Raw genomic sequence first — 14,719 nt, 5'->3', positions numbered from 1 at the left:
CCAAAAAAACGTCATACAACCTTTCAAAAAGTCGCTAGAGGATCCAAAACGACTTGAAATTCATCTGCAGTACTTCGTAGCGTATTGAAATTAGTTTTTAGAATAAATTTCAGCTTTACAACTCCAATTTTATGGAATTTTGTGGGAATTTCGAGTTTCAAAAATCTGCTGGAGGCTCCAGAACTGCTCAAAACGGGTTGATACCGTTTCCAATCGATTTGGCATGTCGAAAATAGGGTATCCCAAATTTCAGATCTCTCAGTCAATTTGGTAAAATTTTGATTTTTTCCCTCATTTTTGGCCTAATTCAAAACTTCAGAACTTGAAATTTTGACAGGTGAAAAATTTTTGCATGATCTTTCGATCTACCGTTGTAAAGTTTGAAAAAGTTCGTGCAAGTCCTGTATTAAAACGCAAAATCTGCGATTTCGGCTGACCTGTCAATCAAAATGGCCTCCATTTTGTAATTAAGGCCAACTTTTTTTTGGCAAGTTTGCTTTAAAATGTTCCTTAGGATATCCCCTTTAAGAAAAAAGTTGTCCCGGAGGATCGGCGGGGGGGGGGCGCAATTACTCCTATTGTCATATGCCGGACTATGTGTTCTGTTTTTGTTCAGTTTGAAATTTCCAATTTTTCGAACTCTATTATTTCACCTAAATTTGATACCTACCAGTAAAATTATTAGGTGGTAAAAGAAAAGGTTGTAACTTTGTAAGTGACATTTGATTGTACACAAAATTCCGGATGCTGAAGTGAATTCCAATTTTTGGCGACTTTTTGAGAATTATTCGAAACAATCAAAATTTTACCTAATTGGCCTAGACAGCTGAAATCTGATATGTTACCTATTTTTGACGCCCCCCTCACCAAAAAATTGATTGGGAACAGGTCCAACCCGTTTTGAACAGTTCTGTAGCCTCCTGTAAATTCAAAAAAATTGAAATTACCACACAATTTCACCCAATACGCTAATTAAAGTGGGAAAGTTAAAACTTACTTCATACTTACCTCAATTTCAACGTGCAGAGTCATTGGGGTGGTTTCAAAGCATATTGAAATTAGAAACTCTTCATGGCTAAAATTTTTGTCGAAATGATATGAACTTTTAAAAATCGATCAAAGGTTCCAGAACTGCTTCGAAAGGTTTGAACCGGTCATTTCCAACCGATTCAGTGGGTTGACAATGGGCTAATCGCCGAATTTTAGCTTTCGAGAACAGTTTGGTAAAATTTTGATTTTTTTGCCACGTTTGGACCTTTCGATTTTCAAAAATTCACCAAATTTAAAAAATGCACCTCCTGCTGCTCGTGAAATTTTGGCCTATGATGTATTTTTGCACCATTTTTCAATTTTCAGGAGCTTTGCGTTATTGCATGCACAATGCACATAAATACCTTACGTCCGAAGCTATGATACTTGGGATAAAAATCTATTTAGGAATTCAAAAGTGTGCTGAATTTTTATTCAAAGGAAGTTCCGAACCCTCTTCCTCCTACCCCCTCCCATCGAAACATTGGAAGAATACTTTCCGTCAAAGTCTCGGCTTTATTTGCATGTTGTCCTATTTGTTGGGCACCTTATTGTGTTCTCAACACAAAAATTGGAAACACTGTTTTGCCGCAACTTAAAATTTTTAATCCGCGGTCGATTTTTGAAATTTGGAATTTTTTTACGACTTGCGAGGCTGTTATGAAATTTACGACTTTCAAATATTTCAAAATTTTCAGCGCGTAAAATAAAGGCAAATCGACTGTTGACCTCCGAACTATTTAAGATTGAATTTTTTATGTTTCTTCATTCTTTAGTACAAATTTGAATTCTCGCTTCGCTTTGCTACTGACATTTTTTGACTACCTACTTTGTTTTTACGAGTAGATGAACGAAGGTTGATTTTTGGACCTATTAGTGGTAGGTATTGCGATGCATCAAAACTGAAAACAATTGTACCGAGATGTACAATTTAATTTATATGTACGTCGACGTACGATTTACTCGAAGGAGGAGCGAAGTATACATTACCTATATCATCGTAGTACATTACATACGTAATTACGTATATATGAAAAGTACATACGATGCATATTATAAGAAACGTGAAAAAAATTCGAGTGCAGATTAGGAATGGCAGCGCATGCGTACTGTGTGCGAGGCACGTGTATTTTATGAGAGAAAAAGAGCGAGAAAGAGGGACGAATTGACGAGTTCGGAGTAGATTAAACATCGTCGCTTAGCATTATGGTTAGTTTGGTTACACGATACGCGACCGCTAAGTTTTAACGTGACGCTTCTCTTCGACGTGCGTAATTGGTGCGAACGAGAGCGCGATTTTCAATTTTTTTTTTAAATTTTCGTTCAACTTTTTTTTTTTTTTTTAGTTTTTTTGCGTGTATCTAAATTTTATTTTACAAGTAATACGACATTTTTTCCCTCAATTTTATGGGCAGCGTATAAAATTTTTTTAGCGTTTTTTAAAAATTTTATTCGCTCACTTTTTTTTTTATTATTAATAATTTTTTGACGAGTTGGTACGTTGTTTTGGAGTTTGGAGATCGTGTATTGTATTCATTCGCCGATAGGCGATTTTTTTCTCTGTTCCCTTCCGATTGAAAGTATATTTTAAATCGGATGAAATTTTAATCTAATGAATCAGTGAACTGCATTTTCATTGAAAACATCGCTTTCGATTGTTTTTTTGATAGTTCTCGAATTCGTCTGCGTTGAATTGTACAGATACGAGTACCTAAATCAGTAAAACCGAAATTGGTACATTGAAATTCAAAATTTTCCTTTTAATCGTCAATTTATGTATGTGTATTTCACTGTTTGTGTTTCTGTTTACGTATGCCTGAATTGTTTCCGATGTTAGTGATTTAAATAGGGGGAGTCCCGAGTCTGGCTTATTACTTTTAATTTGTTACGCGTCGTTTTGGAATAGGGACGACGACGACGACGACGAGTTGACGACGAATGTAGGAAAATCATTGGTTTTCTCCTCGCTCGGTCGGATGAGAAATCAGGGAATTGAACGAATCGTTACTGCAGCTGCACGAGAGTCGAGAGTACATACTCGTGTATAAGAGAGGAAGAGAAATATGAAAAAAAAATTGAAGGAAAAGTTGAAAAGTAAACTCGACGAAAGAAAAAAAAGAGGTATAAGTTATGTTGGTACGAAAGAAGACTCGCAAACGATTTGGAGATTTTACGTAAATGAAACCACCGGCGTGGCGTGGCGGCGAAAAGAACCCCGCCAACTTATCCGCGAAAAAGTTGAACGATAAATTAAAATTATTTTACTTTTATACTTACTCGCGATGCGATGTTTACTCGATTTTATACGTAAAACACTTTTTGTCGTTCGTATCCGTGTTTTTAGTTTTTTACGTATTTTTGAAGAGTAATTTTTGCGTGTACGGAACTCTGATTCCAACGCATAAGATCGGAGGTTATTGTAGATATAGGTAGGTAGCTACCTAATTTTCGAATTTAAAAGGCCATTGATGAGAGAAAGAAATGGGATGAAAGGGTACATAGCAGTAGCAGGGTTACCTACCTACATTTAAGCGTCGAAACGATGTTAGCAGCTTGGTTTTTCGAAATTGATATTACGAGTACAATTGATGCCAAGCTGTAAAGTTTTGCGAGAGTGGAAAAAATAAATAGGCCGACCGAAGTGTGGCTCGACTCGGCTCGGCTCGGCTCTCTGCGTGTAATTAAACAACCTAAAACTGCGCTTAATTGGCGTTTTAAGGTGTACGAGTACGAGCTGCGAGAGAGCTCGTTTAGGAATTTTTTCGCATTCGCGTAGCACTCTCGTGAGACTTGGGGTGAGGCGCGAGAGACGCGGTGCGGGGTTGCGGACGACTTGATGAAAATTATACGTACGTGGCCCGGCAAGCGAGTGGGTGGGTATGGGTAGGCAGAGGCACCAGGCACTAGGCACTAGGCATGGGTACGGATGGGTAACACTCTACCCATTATGTAATACCTATTCGCTATCGCCATTCGGTATATACGAGTATACCTACCGGCTACCGCCTTCCAACGCTTACGCTGCAGCGAAAATTTCCCTCCTGATAGATGGACATAAATTTTGCCAAACCGAGGCCATGGGTCGAGATATGCACCTTATCGCCGCCGCCGCCGTCGCCTTCGTTAGCCGTGTAAATTGGGGCAGATTTTCATGCGTTGTTAACCGCGCGACTGACCGACCCGCGACCCGCACCCACCAGCCAACCAACAATACCAGTACGAGAGTACGAGTACATACCTAACATTCTTGAGCTTTTGCGACGACGATAACTTGAAAAGGTACGAGGAAGTGAAGGAGATGCGAAAACAAGTAGTCGAGGACTCGAAGCTGTTGCCACAAATTTACCATAAAATTGAACGGGCAAACTGCATTCGAAAATTCCGCAATTTTTAAATTTATAATTATCATTTCTTCATTTCATATATCCGCGTATAAGGATTAATTTTACAATTCAAAAACCTCGAGCGTTGTAATCACGAAACGTCTCACTGTTTAATGCTAGAAAGTTTAGCTGGTTGAAATTCTGAAAATTAATACCGATGGTGAGGTGTAGAAAAGTGGGGAGTGGGGGTCCGGGGTCATGGTCACGTCGCTGGATACACTTCTCGAGTGAATTTTTGCCAAACTCAAAATCAAGCGCTGAGAAAGTGGAGAGATCTCAAAATTTTACAAAAATAAGTGTAAGTTTTTAAACTGTCTGAAGCTGGTGAGTGGTGAAATAAAATTGAGGAAAAATACCCAAAAACTTGTGGAATTTTTTCATTTTTTTGAAATTATGTAAAGATACTGACGAACGAAAATGTCAAATTGACAAAACTTTGCTATAAAGTTTCCGTTAGGTACTTGGAAATTTTTTCGAGGTAGGACCCACAAAAGAAAACTTTAATGCCCTATAACACAGCATTTCATTTCGTGTATTTTTTGTCCTTTTTTTTTTGAAAACGTTGACGAAAATCTACATTCACCATTCTTTAGTGGTATTCGATGTTTGGCGTTTCTTTTGCCATTTTTTTTTCACTTTCTTTAGCATTTTTCGAAGTCGACGACACGAGGCGACGCGACGCGACTCCAAACGAGTCTACGTACGATAGAGTAAGATCGACCCACCGCCGACCGAACGAAAAGGAAAACAAAGAAAAAAGACGAAAAACCAAAACGAAGGATCGAGAGGGAGGGGGACGGTGAGGGGGACGGGGTGAAAGAAAACATTAATGTAAAAATAATTGCTCCGCGATGGAAAATTGGCGCGCACCGATGACTAATTAAAAATTTGCTCGTCGCGTCGCGACGCCTTTTGTAGCTTCGGTATAGCAGCGTCAGGTCGTATAAAAGGACAATGAGCGTAATCCGAGTCGTTGTTGTCGTCTTGGTCGACGGCGGCGTTGGCGGTGGCGGCCATAAAAGCGAAAAACGACCATAAAATAGCTAAACAATTTCTATCGAAGAGGCGATTAAAATTACCGCGCTCGTCTACCGAAGCCGAAGCCGAAGACGCGAAACGGCAAAAAGAGCAAATTTTTCAACGCCATCCCCAAAACCTCGCTGCGTCGCTCCCTTCCGCGTCAGCAATTAGTTTTTATTACCGGGAAAAAAGAGGAACTTGTCTATAACCTCGCCTCGCAGAAATAAGGAAACGGCGGCATGCCGCCATCGCCATTTTGCACTTGCCACCAAAAAAAGCCAATATCGTTTTCGATGAATTGTAGAGCGGAGATTCGCGTTCGCATCAAGTTAGCTGATCAATGATTAGCTATGTCTAGATATAACGTGTGTCGTGGTGAAAGATTTAGACGGCGTTCCGCGTCCTCATCAGAAACACTGGTTAACTTTAAAATCTTAGCCGTGAGCCAACTCACCCCTCTCAAACTTCCACAGGGTGCGCAACTGCGCAATTGAACTCCAGAACATGGGGATGAAAAACTTCCCAAGTGTGAAATTGAAAATCTTGATGAAATGGCAAAATCAGTTTCGAAAATTATTCAGATGAAGAAAAATGTTTGTTAAAACTCGACAAAAAACCAAAACAATCGCAATTTTGAGATATTCGAGACTTTTTGTGTTTAGGTTCAGATTCGGGTTCGGGTTTAGATTTCGGTTTACGTTTCGGTTCCAGTTCGGGTTCATATTTAGATTTGAGTTTGGGTTTGGGTGGTCCCAGCTCCATCAGGGGGCAGGTGGGAGGGCTTCCATTATTTTCACATTATCTCGAGGTAAGCGCATTCCTCCAAAACTATGATACTTCGATCAAAATTGATTTCACAGTTCAAGAGGGCATTAAATTTTGAACTTTTGAAGCATTTTGAAATTTTCAAAATTTGAAAGTTGAACTTTCGAATTGAAAGCTCAAATTTCAAAATGGCGCTGTAAGTGGGAGCTACCATTTAAAATTCTGAAAAAATTTACATAGATGCACCTTTTGATGTTTTTTTGAAATATGTAAGTTTCTAGATGGGATCTCTTAATGGTAGGGGAGCACCCCCACCCCCAATTTTGGGCAAAACTTTAGAAAAAAATCTGGGGCATGTGATACACCGAATTGTATGTTTTTGATAACGCTGAACACGAATATGACGTTAGATTTTTGATTGGACCCCATCCACGGCCCCCAGCACCTCCCCAAATGGGGTTAAAGTTCAAAATAGGGTTTTTTCGGGCGACACATCAAGTAGTTTGTTTTTGGTGACGCTGAATACACGAATATAACGTCAGATTTTTGATTGGACCCATCCACGGCCCCCAGCACCTCACCTTAGAGGGGGGGGGGGTAATCTAAAAAAGAAAAAAATGGTTTCAATCGTGTGACACATGAAATAGTATGTTTTCGATATCGCTGAACACGAATATAGCGTTAGTTTTTTAAATTGACCTCACCCATGGCTCCGAGAGCCTCCCCAATTGGTAAAAGTCCAAAAAATTTGTTGGGGGCCGTAGATAAGAACCAACCAAAAATTTGACGTCATTCAGATTGACGTTTTTTGCTGCAATTTGAGCACCTTTACTATCGAGTCCACGCAAAATACTACATAGAAATAATATGTATACTCGTACTATCGGACTGTCCTATGAAAAAGTTTTGTTCTTGTTTTAACCGCGTATAAAATTGAAGGTGAGCAATTCCAGATTGCTATAGAGAAAAGTTACATTTATCTGTCGTAGTTTAATTTGGGCTAGAAAAAATTTTCCACCGAAATTTCGCGTGTTTTTTCCCCCTGGTAATGATGCTGCGAATAGGGCAATTTCGCAAAATATTGGATAAATTTATAGAGGATCGGGTGTAGAAAAATTGAATTTTCGTTTTATTACGGGTATTCGACTGTGACACGAGAGATATAGGCAATAGGAGCGAAGGAGAAAAGGATATCGATGAAACCTTCGACCGTTCGCAAAAATATACGTGTAATATTCCGTATAATACATAGTACGGGGAAAAAATTGCTACGTATTTTAGCCTATACGATGATTTTTTTTTTCACGAACATAACACAGCGTCGAGGGGTAAAATTTTCCATTAGGAAATTATTTTGGTAAAATTTGGTATCGACGACGCGATGTCCGTTTTGCAAGAGTGATTCGAACGTAAATCGTACGACTTTGCTAAAATTCCGCCGATTGGGTAGTGCAGACTGTAGAGGTCCGTGTCTATTTAGGGAGAGGGGGATGTGATGTGCTGACGATCGGCGACATCGTCCCAAGGGTGGAAAAAAAATCTGCAGACGGGTGAACGAGGACAAGTGGCTACTGGCTATGTCGCGTTGTTATCACCACGAGAGGATGGTCAATTGGTCATGGTCGTAGTAATCGCGAAGACGATCGCATCACTGTGCCGAGAATCGTGTTTCACTCTCCCTCCCCCCGGCCCCTTCGAACCCTAAATTCATTTCACCGACGCGACGAGCCTAATTCGGCGAACAAATTGTTGGCTCTGATTTCGACGCTAGTTTGGGTTTCTTGTTTCGTGTTTTTTTTTCCTCGTTTTCATTTTTTCTTCATTTCTTTTTACAAGTTTGTGTGTATAGGCGGCGGCGATGGTAGTTTTCGAAATTAACGTCGTAAAATCGTCGATACGATAGGAAAGTTGTACGCAGCGAATGGCGAGTATGATTGTTATGGTTGGCGTTAGCGAAAAAGTTGACGTCGCGTCGCTCGCAGAGCTAGTCGCAGTCTCGCGAGAAGAAGGAAAATCGAAAAATTGAAAAAAGCTCGACATGGTCGATACTCGGATGTTCGATAAGACGACAGACGATAGGCTTTAATGATGGAATACCTACGTAATTTTTTTCTTCTTCTTTTTATACTTACGAGTGAGTATAGGCGAACGAAAGTAGTGTACGGTCCGTTTATGTGACTTTTGTGTGCACCGCGATTGCCCACCTCGACCCTTCCGCCTCCGTTAAACTTTCCACTTTCGCTAGACGACGCTATTATGGCTAAACTTTTTTAATACATCGCCTATCTTTACACGATTTTTACGAGCTCAGCGAAACAAGTAGGCCTATCCGTACGCTGCGTACCTCCTTTTTAGTAGATACGAATGTGCCCGTCCAAGCCGGCCAATTTTTTTTCAATACCAAACGTTTTGACACGGTCGTTATAAGGCCTCTCGGTTCGTGTATCTATTTGTAGCTGTACGCAGTATAAATGTCCGCGTATACCTATCTCGTGTAGGGGTGATTTTTATTTTTCGGCCTTCCTTTCTATTTTTTTCTAGTCGTTGACGCGTGCGTTTGGAATATGTAGGTTTTTTTTTCTGCAAATTGAATTTTTTGTTAGTGGCGACCGTTGACCCGCCGCCGTGCCGAAGGACGAGTAAAATTTTCGTACTCGATATTTTATTAGTTAGCGAAATGTTTCCACAACTAACGTAACTGAAAACAGCGAATAATGGCAGACTGGAAAGAATGGTGGCGGTGGCGGTGGCGAATGCGAATCGGACTGAGTAAGCGTGGTAGGGGGGGGGGGGGCGGATAAAAAGAAAAGCCGAAAGAGAAAGCGCGATGAATTTTCGCTGTTAATGGTTCGCTATGAATTGAAAATTTTTTGGCCGCACTCCAGTGTCGAGTTACCAGCCTTATTTCGGGTAATATTTCAACGTTTTAACAACTTACTGCGAAACGTACGTACGTAACGTTACGTAACGTAACGTACGTACGTATTTTCGAATGAACTGGCGCGCATTTCATAATTCAAAGGTATTTATCAAGATGGCGAGCGAGCTAGCGCATAGCGCCTAGCGAGGCAAAAGCAAAAATAAAAAAGTTTTCTCGTTACCGGCGGCCACAGCCGCGGTGGTGGTGGTCGTGGCGCGTACATTTAAATCACTTTATACCTACTTTTGCAGCCGTCGCGTCTGCCCACCTATCGGTTGTTATCGCGCCGTCAAATCCTCTCCCTTCGTTCCCCTCGCCGAATGAAATTTTATTACCGCGCTTTAAAAAGAAATATGTATAAAGGAGCCAAAATAGAGTGGAAATACGAATATACAGCGCAAAATTAATTACGAGGTATAAGGGCAAACCAATTTTCTAGTTTACCTGTGCGAAAATTACGAGGTCGAATAGAGATGAAAGTGGCAGGGCGAAATTTTTAAAGAATCGTTACCTCTTTAACCCTTAATGGGTGAAGGCAATTACTTGAAACGAGTTGAAAAAAAAACATATGACAATGGGAGTAATTGCACCCCCTCCCCCCACCGATCCTCCGGGACAACTTTTTTCTTAAAGGGGACATCCTAAGGAACATTTTAAAGCAAACTTGCTAAAAAAAAAGTTGGCCTTACTTACAAAATGGCGGCCATTTTGTAAGTAAGGCCAACTTTTTTTTGGACAAGTTTGCTTTAAAATGTTCCTTAGGATGTCTCCTTCAAGAAAAAAGTTGTCCCGGTGGATCGGCGGGGGGGGGGGATGGGTGCAATTACTCCTATTGTCATATGCCGGACTATAAGAAAGCTCGGTCGCTGCATGTGCTTAACGATTCGCGGGAGGAGTAGGAGAGAGGAGAGGGTGGAGTATTTTGATGTGTAACTGCTCGTGCAGTTCAATCAGTATAGCAAAATTTGGAGAAATTCAGTGGACGTTGCGTAAAAATATTTCAAAAATGACGTAACAACACTCCTGAAAGTATTAAAAGCATTCGGTGCTGCAGAAACGAAACGAAAACGATATTAGATATTTCTTTTTGAGAAACTGAAACGGAAACGTTTCGTTCAAGAAAAAGAAACAATCAAAATTAAAAAGTTGAAACAAACTGTAACTGAGAAAAAAGGGATAATACTGAAACTTTCTCGACTAAAACGTTTCAGTTTCCGTTTCTGAAAAAGAATCGTTTCCGTTTCCACTTCTGTTCCAGGTTACCTGAATGAAAAAAAAAATGAAATTGAAATTTTTTGGCCTGAAACGTTTCAGTTTCCGTTTCTGAAAAGGAATTCGTTTCCGTCCCCACTTTGGTTCCAGGTTCACCGAATGAAAAAACTAAAAAAACGTACCTACGTATGTATTTTCTTGTGCAAAACTTTCGCTTGGTATGAAATTTGAAAACAGCAACTCTGGTGCTTTCGTTGCGAGTTTGTTTATTGGCGGGTAGGTGAGTAGATAAGTCTCTATGTTAGGTAGCAGATAAATATTGTCGAGTTGTATAAGTAAATAAACGTAGCGACGATTTGTTGATAAATCAAAGAGGAAAAAAAACGGAAGTAAAAAATAAAGAAAAGGAGAAAAAAACTTCGCAGACGAATAAAGAAACAAGCAAGCTGGCTTTTAAACGATGTAATGTACGTGTATCTGCAGTATAAGGAGTAAGGGTACGTCAGGCCAGGGTAGCCGGCGGCTAGGCTACAGCGAGAAGTTACGCGCTGCTTGTTTTTTCTTCTTTTTTTATGTGCTCGAGAATTTGTCGACGTATGTATAACGACGAGGGGTATTTCGAAAAAAGTGTTGCACGCGTCATCGAATGCGCGAAAACTCTCCAAAACAACGACCGGCCATTATTTTTCTTTCGTTTTTGCGCTTATTTATCTCTATACTGAACTACACGTTGCTATTGTTTATTAGTTAGCTCGTGTTAGTCGTGTTGGTGTATGGTGTATGTAAATGCGGGTGCAACGTGACGCGTGACGCGCGTGTGTGAAAAATGCGTGTATGTGTATGGTGTATCTGAATCGAGCCTGGTGCGGCTAGTTGAAAACGCTTCGGCGAATACAAATTTTCAGACTTTTAAACGCGAAGACACAGAGGACGACTATCGTAGATCCGACTTCCGGCATCAGGCATCCGGCCAACTCGATCTAATTCTAAAGGTGCAAATGTGCAGGCGAAAAACACCCGGACGCGGACGGTGGTGATGGCGATGACGGCGACGGCGACGCGACCGTGTCGGCGGCTAGCCGTGGCCGTCGCTGTAAGATGAAGAAGCGTTGCTGGTTTGCCAATTGCCATTGCGAACGCCAACGACCGAATCGCCGGCATTGGAGCGGTGCTGCCTGCTGCCTGCTGCGTTACGAGTAAATGGCTACAGATGATTTCGACTCGGGACTAGCGACGTGCTCGGATCTGCCGAGTTGCAGCGAGATCGTTTGCCCGGTTAAAAAGCTTCCTCCGCCGACTTTGAAGCAGCATTATTACCCGGAAGGCGGATGGGGTTGGTTTGTCGTCTTCATCGCCCTTCTCGTGCAGACTCTTACTCACGGCTTACAACTCGGCTACGGAGTTCTGTTTCCTATAATATTGAAGCAATTTGCCAGCACCGGTTCAACTTATAAAAGCGCAGGTAATGTCTTATCTTGTCTCGCGAATAAGTTGGTTGTCCAGATAATCAGGCGACAGCAATTATGGTTTTAAATCCGGCTATCGGCCATCGGCCATCAGGGTTGTCGATTAATTTTGGTTGTAAATTCACGACGCACCCATGGGTGGCTTGAGCTAGTGGTTTCTCTTTTTCGAGGCCCAAGTCGGTTCGATCTGCATGAAGAGAAATATTGACGACAATTTTTGGATCTTAGTGCATTATTTTGGGGGGTGGGGAGCCAAAATGTGTTTTTTTAATGGTTGATTTTTTTTTATCATTCACTTCATTGAGATGGAAAGTACCTATGTTTTTTTACTGCGAAAACGGTCGCAAAAGTGTCCGTTTCCGATCTTTTTTCATATCTTGATGTCAATAAAGTAAAACGCTTCCATAGTGAGAAAATTCCAAAACACGTTAACCCTTAAAGGCCCAAGCGAATCCTGAGATGTTATGAAGAAATGCTTTCAATTTCTTAAATAAGATCATCACAAGTATCACTTACACTCACAGTTCACCCCCCAGCCCCTTGAAGCCACCTCGATAATGATAGACTTATTTATTTGATTATTGCCAAAAATTGAGGAAGCAAAAAACCTGATTGGGTCAATCTTGGAACTGAATGATATATGTAGTTTCATTAGATGTAATAATCAAGCAGAGGAAGTGAATAACTTATCATCACCATTCACATACTCCGAGGTCACAGCAGCTATACGCTCAGCCAAAAATCGAAAAGCAGCAGGTGTTGATAAAATGTATGTGGAGCAGATAACGCATTTTGGGCCAAAAACTGTTACATGGATCCAGGAATTGTACAACACCTGTGTAGAAACATCAAAAATACCTGGATTATGGAGGCAGGCCCATGTCATTGCTATCCAGAAGCCAGGCAAAGACCCAAACGACCCTAAAAGTTACCGCCCTATATCGTTACTATGTCACCTGTATAAGATATTTGAGCGAGTGGTCCTAAATCGACTAGCTGAGCATATTGACAAAGAACCTAATCAGTCAGCAGACAGGTTTCGGACCTGGTAAATCTTGTACTGGTCAGGTCCTCAGTTTAACACAGCACATTGAGGATGGTTTTGAACAGTGCAAGGTCACTGGTGCTGTGTTTGTGGACCTTACTGCAGCGTTTGACACAGTGTGTCATCGGTCATTTCAGTACAAGATTTATGAACTGACCAGGGACTACAAATTTACAGAAATCATCACGACACTGTTTAAAGACTGGAGATTCTTTGTGACTTTAGATGGAAAGAACAGCACTGGAGAAGGCAAAAGAATGGCTTGCTGCAGGGAAGTGTCCTGTCACCCATCCTTTTCAATATCTACACCAATGACCAACCAACTGAAGGACCTGCATGTTGCTTCCTCTATGCAGATGACTTGGTGCTCACAGCACAGTGTGATACATTTGTAGAAGTGGAAGACACACTGAATCAGCCGAATCAGGCAATAGAAGAACTCGACGAATACTATAAAGCCAACCACCTCAAGCCAAACCCATCCAAGACAGAAACCTGTTTGTTCCTCCTGCAAAACCGTGAGACCAATAGACAGCTCAACATCCAATGGGGAAACACTGCACTGAATCACAATGACCACCCCAAATATCTAGGAGTGACACTGGATAGATCATTCAGATACTGGCATCAGCAACACTGTGAAAAAACCAAAATGAAAGTGGCTGCTAGAATAAATCTGATCCGAAAGCTGGTAGGTAGCAGATGAGGAGCTAAACCACAGGTCCTGCGCACACGGCACATCAGCACTAGCGCTGTGTTACTCAGTTGCAGAATATGCCTGCCCAGCATGGGGATGATCAGCACATGCTAAAAAAGTGGATGTGCTCCTGAATGAAGCCTGCCAATTGGTGACAGGATGCCTCGGACCAACTCCACTCACAGCTCTGCATTGTCTCGCAGGGATTGCACCACTGAAAACCGAAAAAAACAGAGCATGAATATGCAGAGTACATAATACAAAAATATTCTCAAATAGGTTTGAAATGACAGAAACAAAAATTGAAAATAACACAAATGCTCTTAACAGGACATACATTCAGGAAATCTACAATCCACTCATCAAAATCTGTTTATCACACCGTGGATATTCTTTCTCGATATTTGTCACCAAATAGTTACATCCCGCAAAGGTTAGCAGTAGGCTTGTTTTTCTGCAGAAATATCGAAATAGATTCATCTACCTACCACTGTGAAAAGCTTTACATAGTCAAATTGCAGAACTCTTTGGCATTTCATAGCGTTCAAGCATTCATGAAGAGGTCAATATCATGATTGGAAACAACGACTTCTGCTCATGCAATTTTCATGATGTAGAACTACATCATCTATGATCAAGGAGGGATGATGACCTCTTCATGAATGCTTGACCGCTATGAAGTGCCAGAGAGTTCTGCAATTTGACTATGTAAAGCTTTTCACAGCGGTAGATATACCTATTTAGATATTTCTGCAGAAAAACAAGCCTACTGCTAACCTTTGCGGGATGTAACTATTTGGTGACAAGTATCGAGAAAGAATATCCACGATGTGATGAACAGATTTGATAGGTGGATTGTAGATTTTCTCAACGTATGTCCCGTTAAGAGCATTTGTGAATATTTTCGTATTACGTACTCTGCATATTCATGCTCTGTTTTTTCGGTTTTTTTCCAAAACACGTTTATCAGATTTGTAAAAAAAAAAAAAAAAAAAAAACGCTCTGGTCCACCCTGCACACACCTTTCTTGATTTCATTTTGTGAAAGCTCATCCATCAATATGTTCATCCAAAAATGGAGCATGGATCCCTGTATTTTTTACCAACTTTTATCAATGTTTGTCCCCCAAAAAGGGGTGAGGTGTTCTTTGGAACTATGCTTTTACTCATTCATTACATCTAG

General features: G+C 40.9%; 1 protein-coding gene across 13 annotated transcripts in view; it reads left to right on the top strand.

Moving 5' to 3' along the window:
• LOC135849400 (monocarboxylate transporter 10) overlaps nt 1–14,719 on the top strand; it is a 229,820-nt gene that overhangs the window by 165,353 nt on the left and 49,748 nt on the right. Inside the window, exons 1-2 of one of the 13 annotated variants that reach the window (XM_065369820.1) lie at nt 2,229–2,408; nt 11,077–11,791. The exons of the other annotated variants lie outside the window; for them this stretch is intronic. Coding sequence (XP_065225892.1) covers nt 11,530–11,791 — 262 coding nt within the window. The 5' untranslated portion in view covers nt 2,229–2,408; nt 11,077–11,529. Of the gene's footprint in view, nt 1–2,228; nt 2,409–11,076; nt 11,792–14,719 lie in introns of those variants that run through there. 13 annotated transcript variants of the gene reach the window in all.

The sequence above is a fragment of the Planococcus citri genome, chromosome 5 (genome assembly GCF_950023065.1).
Source record: "Planococcus citri chromosome 5, ihPlaCitr1.1, whole genome shotgun sequence".
Lineage (NCBI taxonomy): Eukaryota > Metazoa > Arthropoda > Insecta > Hemiptera > Pseudococcidae > Planococcus > Planococcus citri.
Note: the sequence above shows the minus strand (reverse complement) of the source record. Positions and strands in the feature narration are given on the sequence as shown.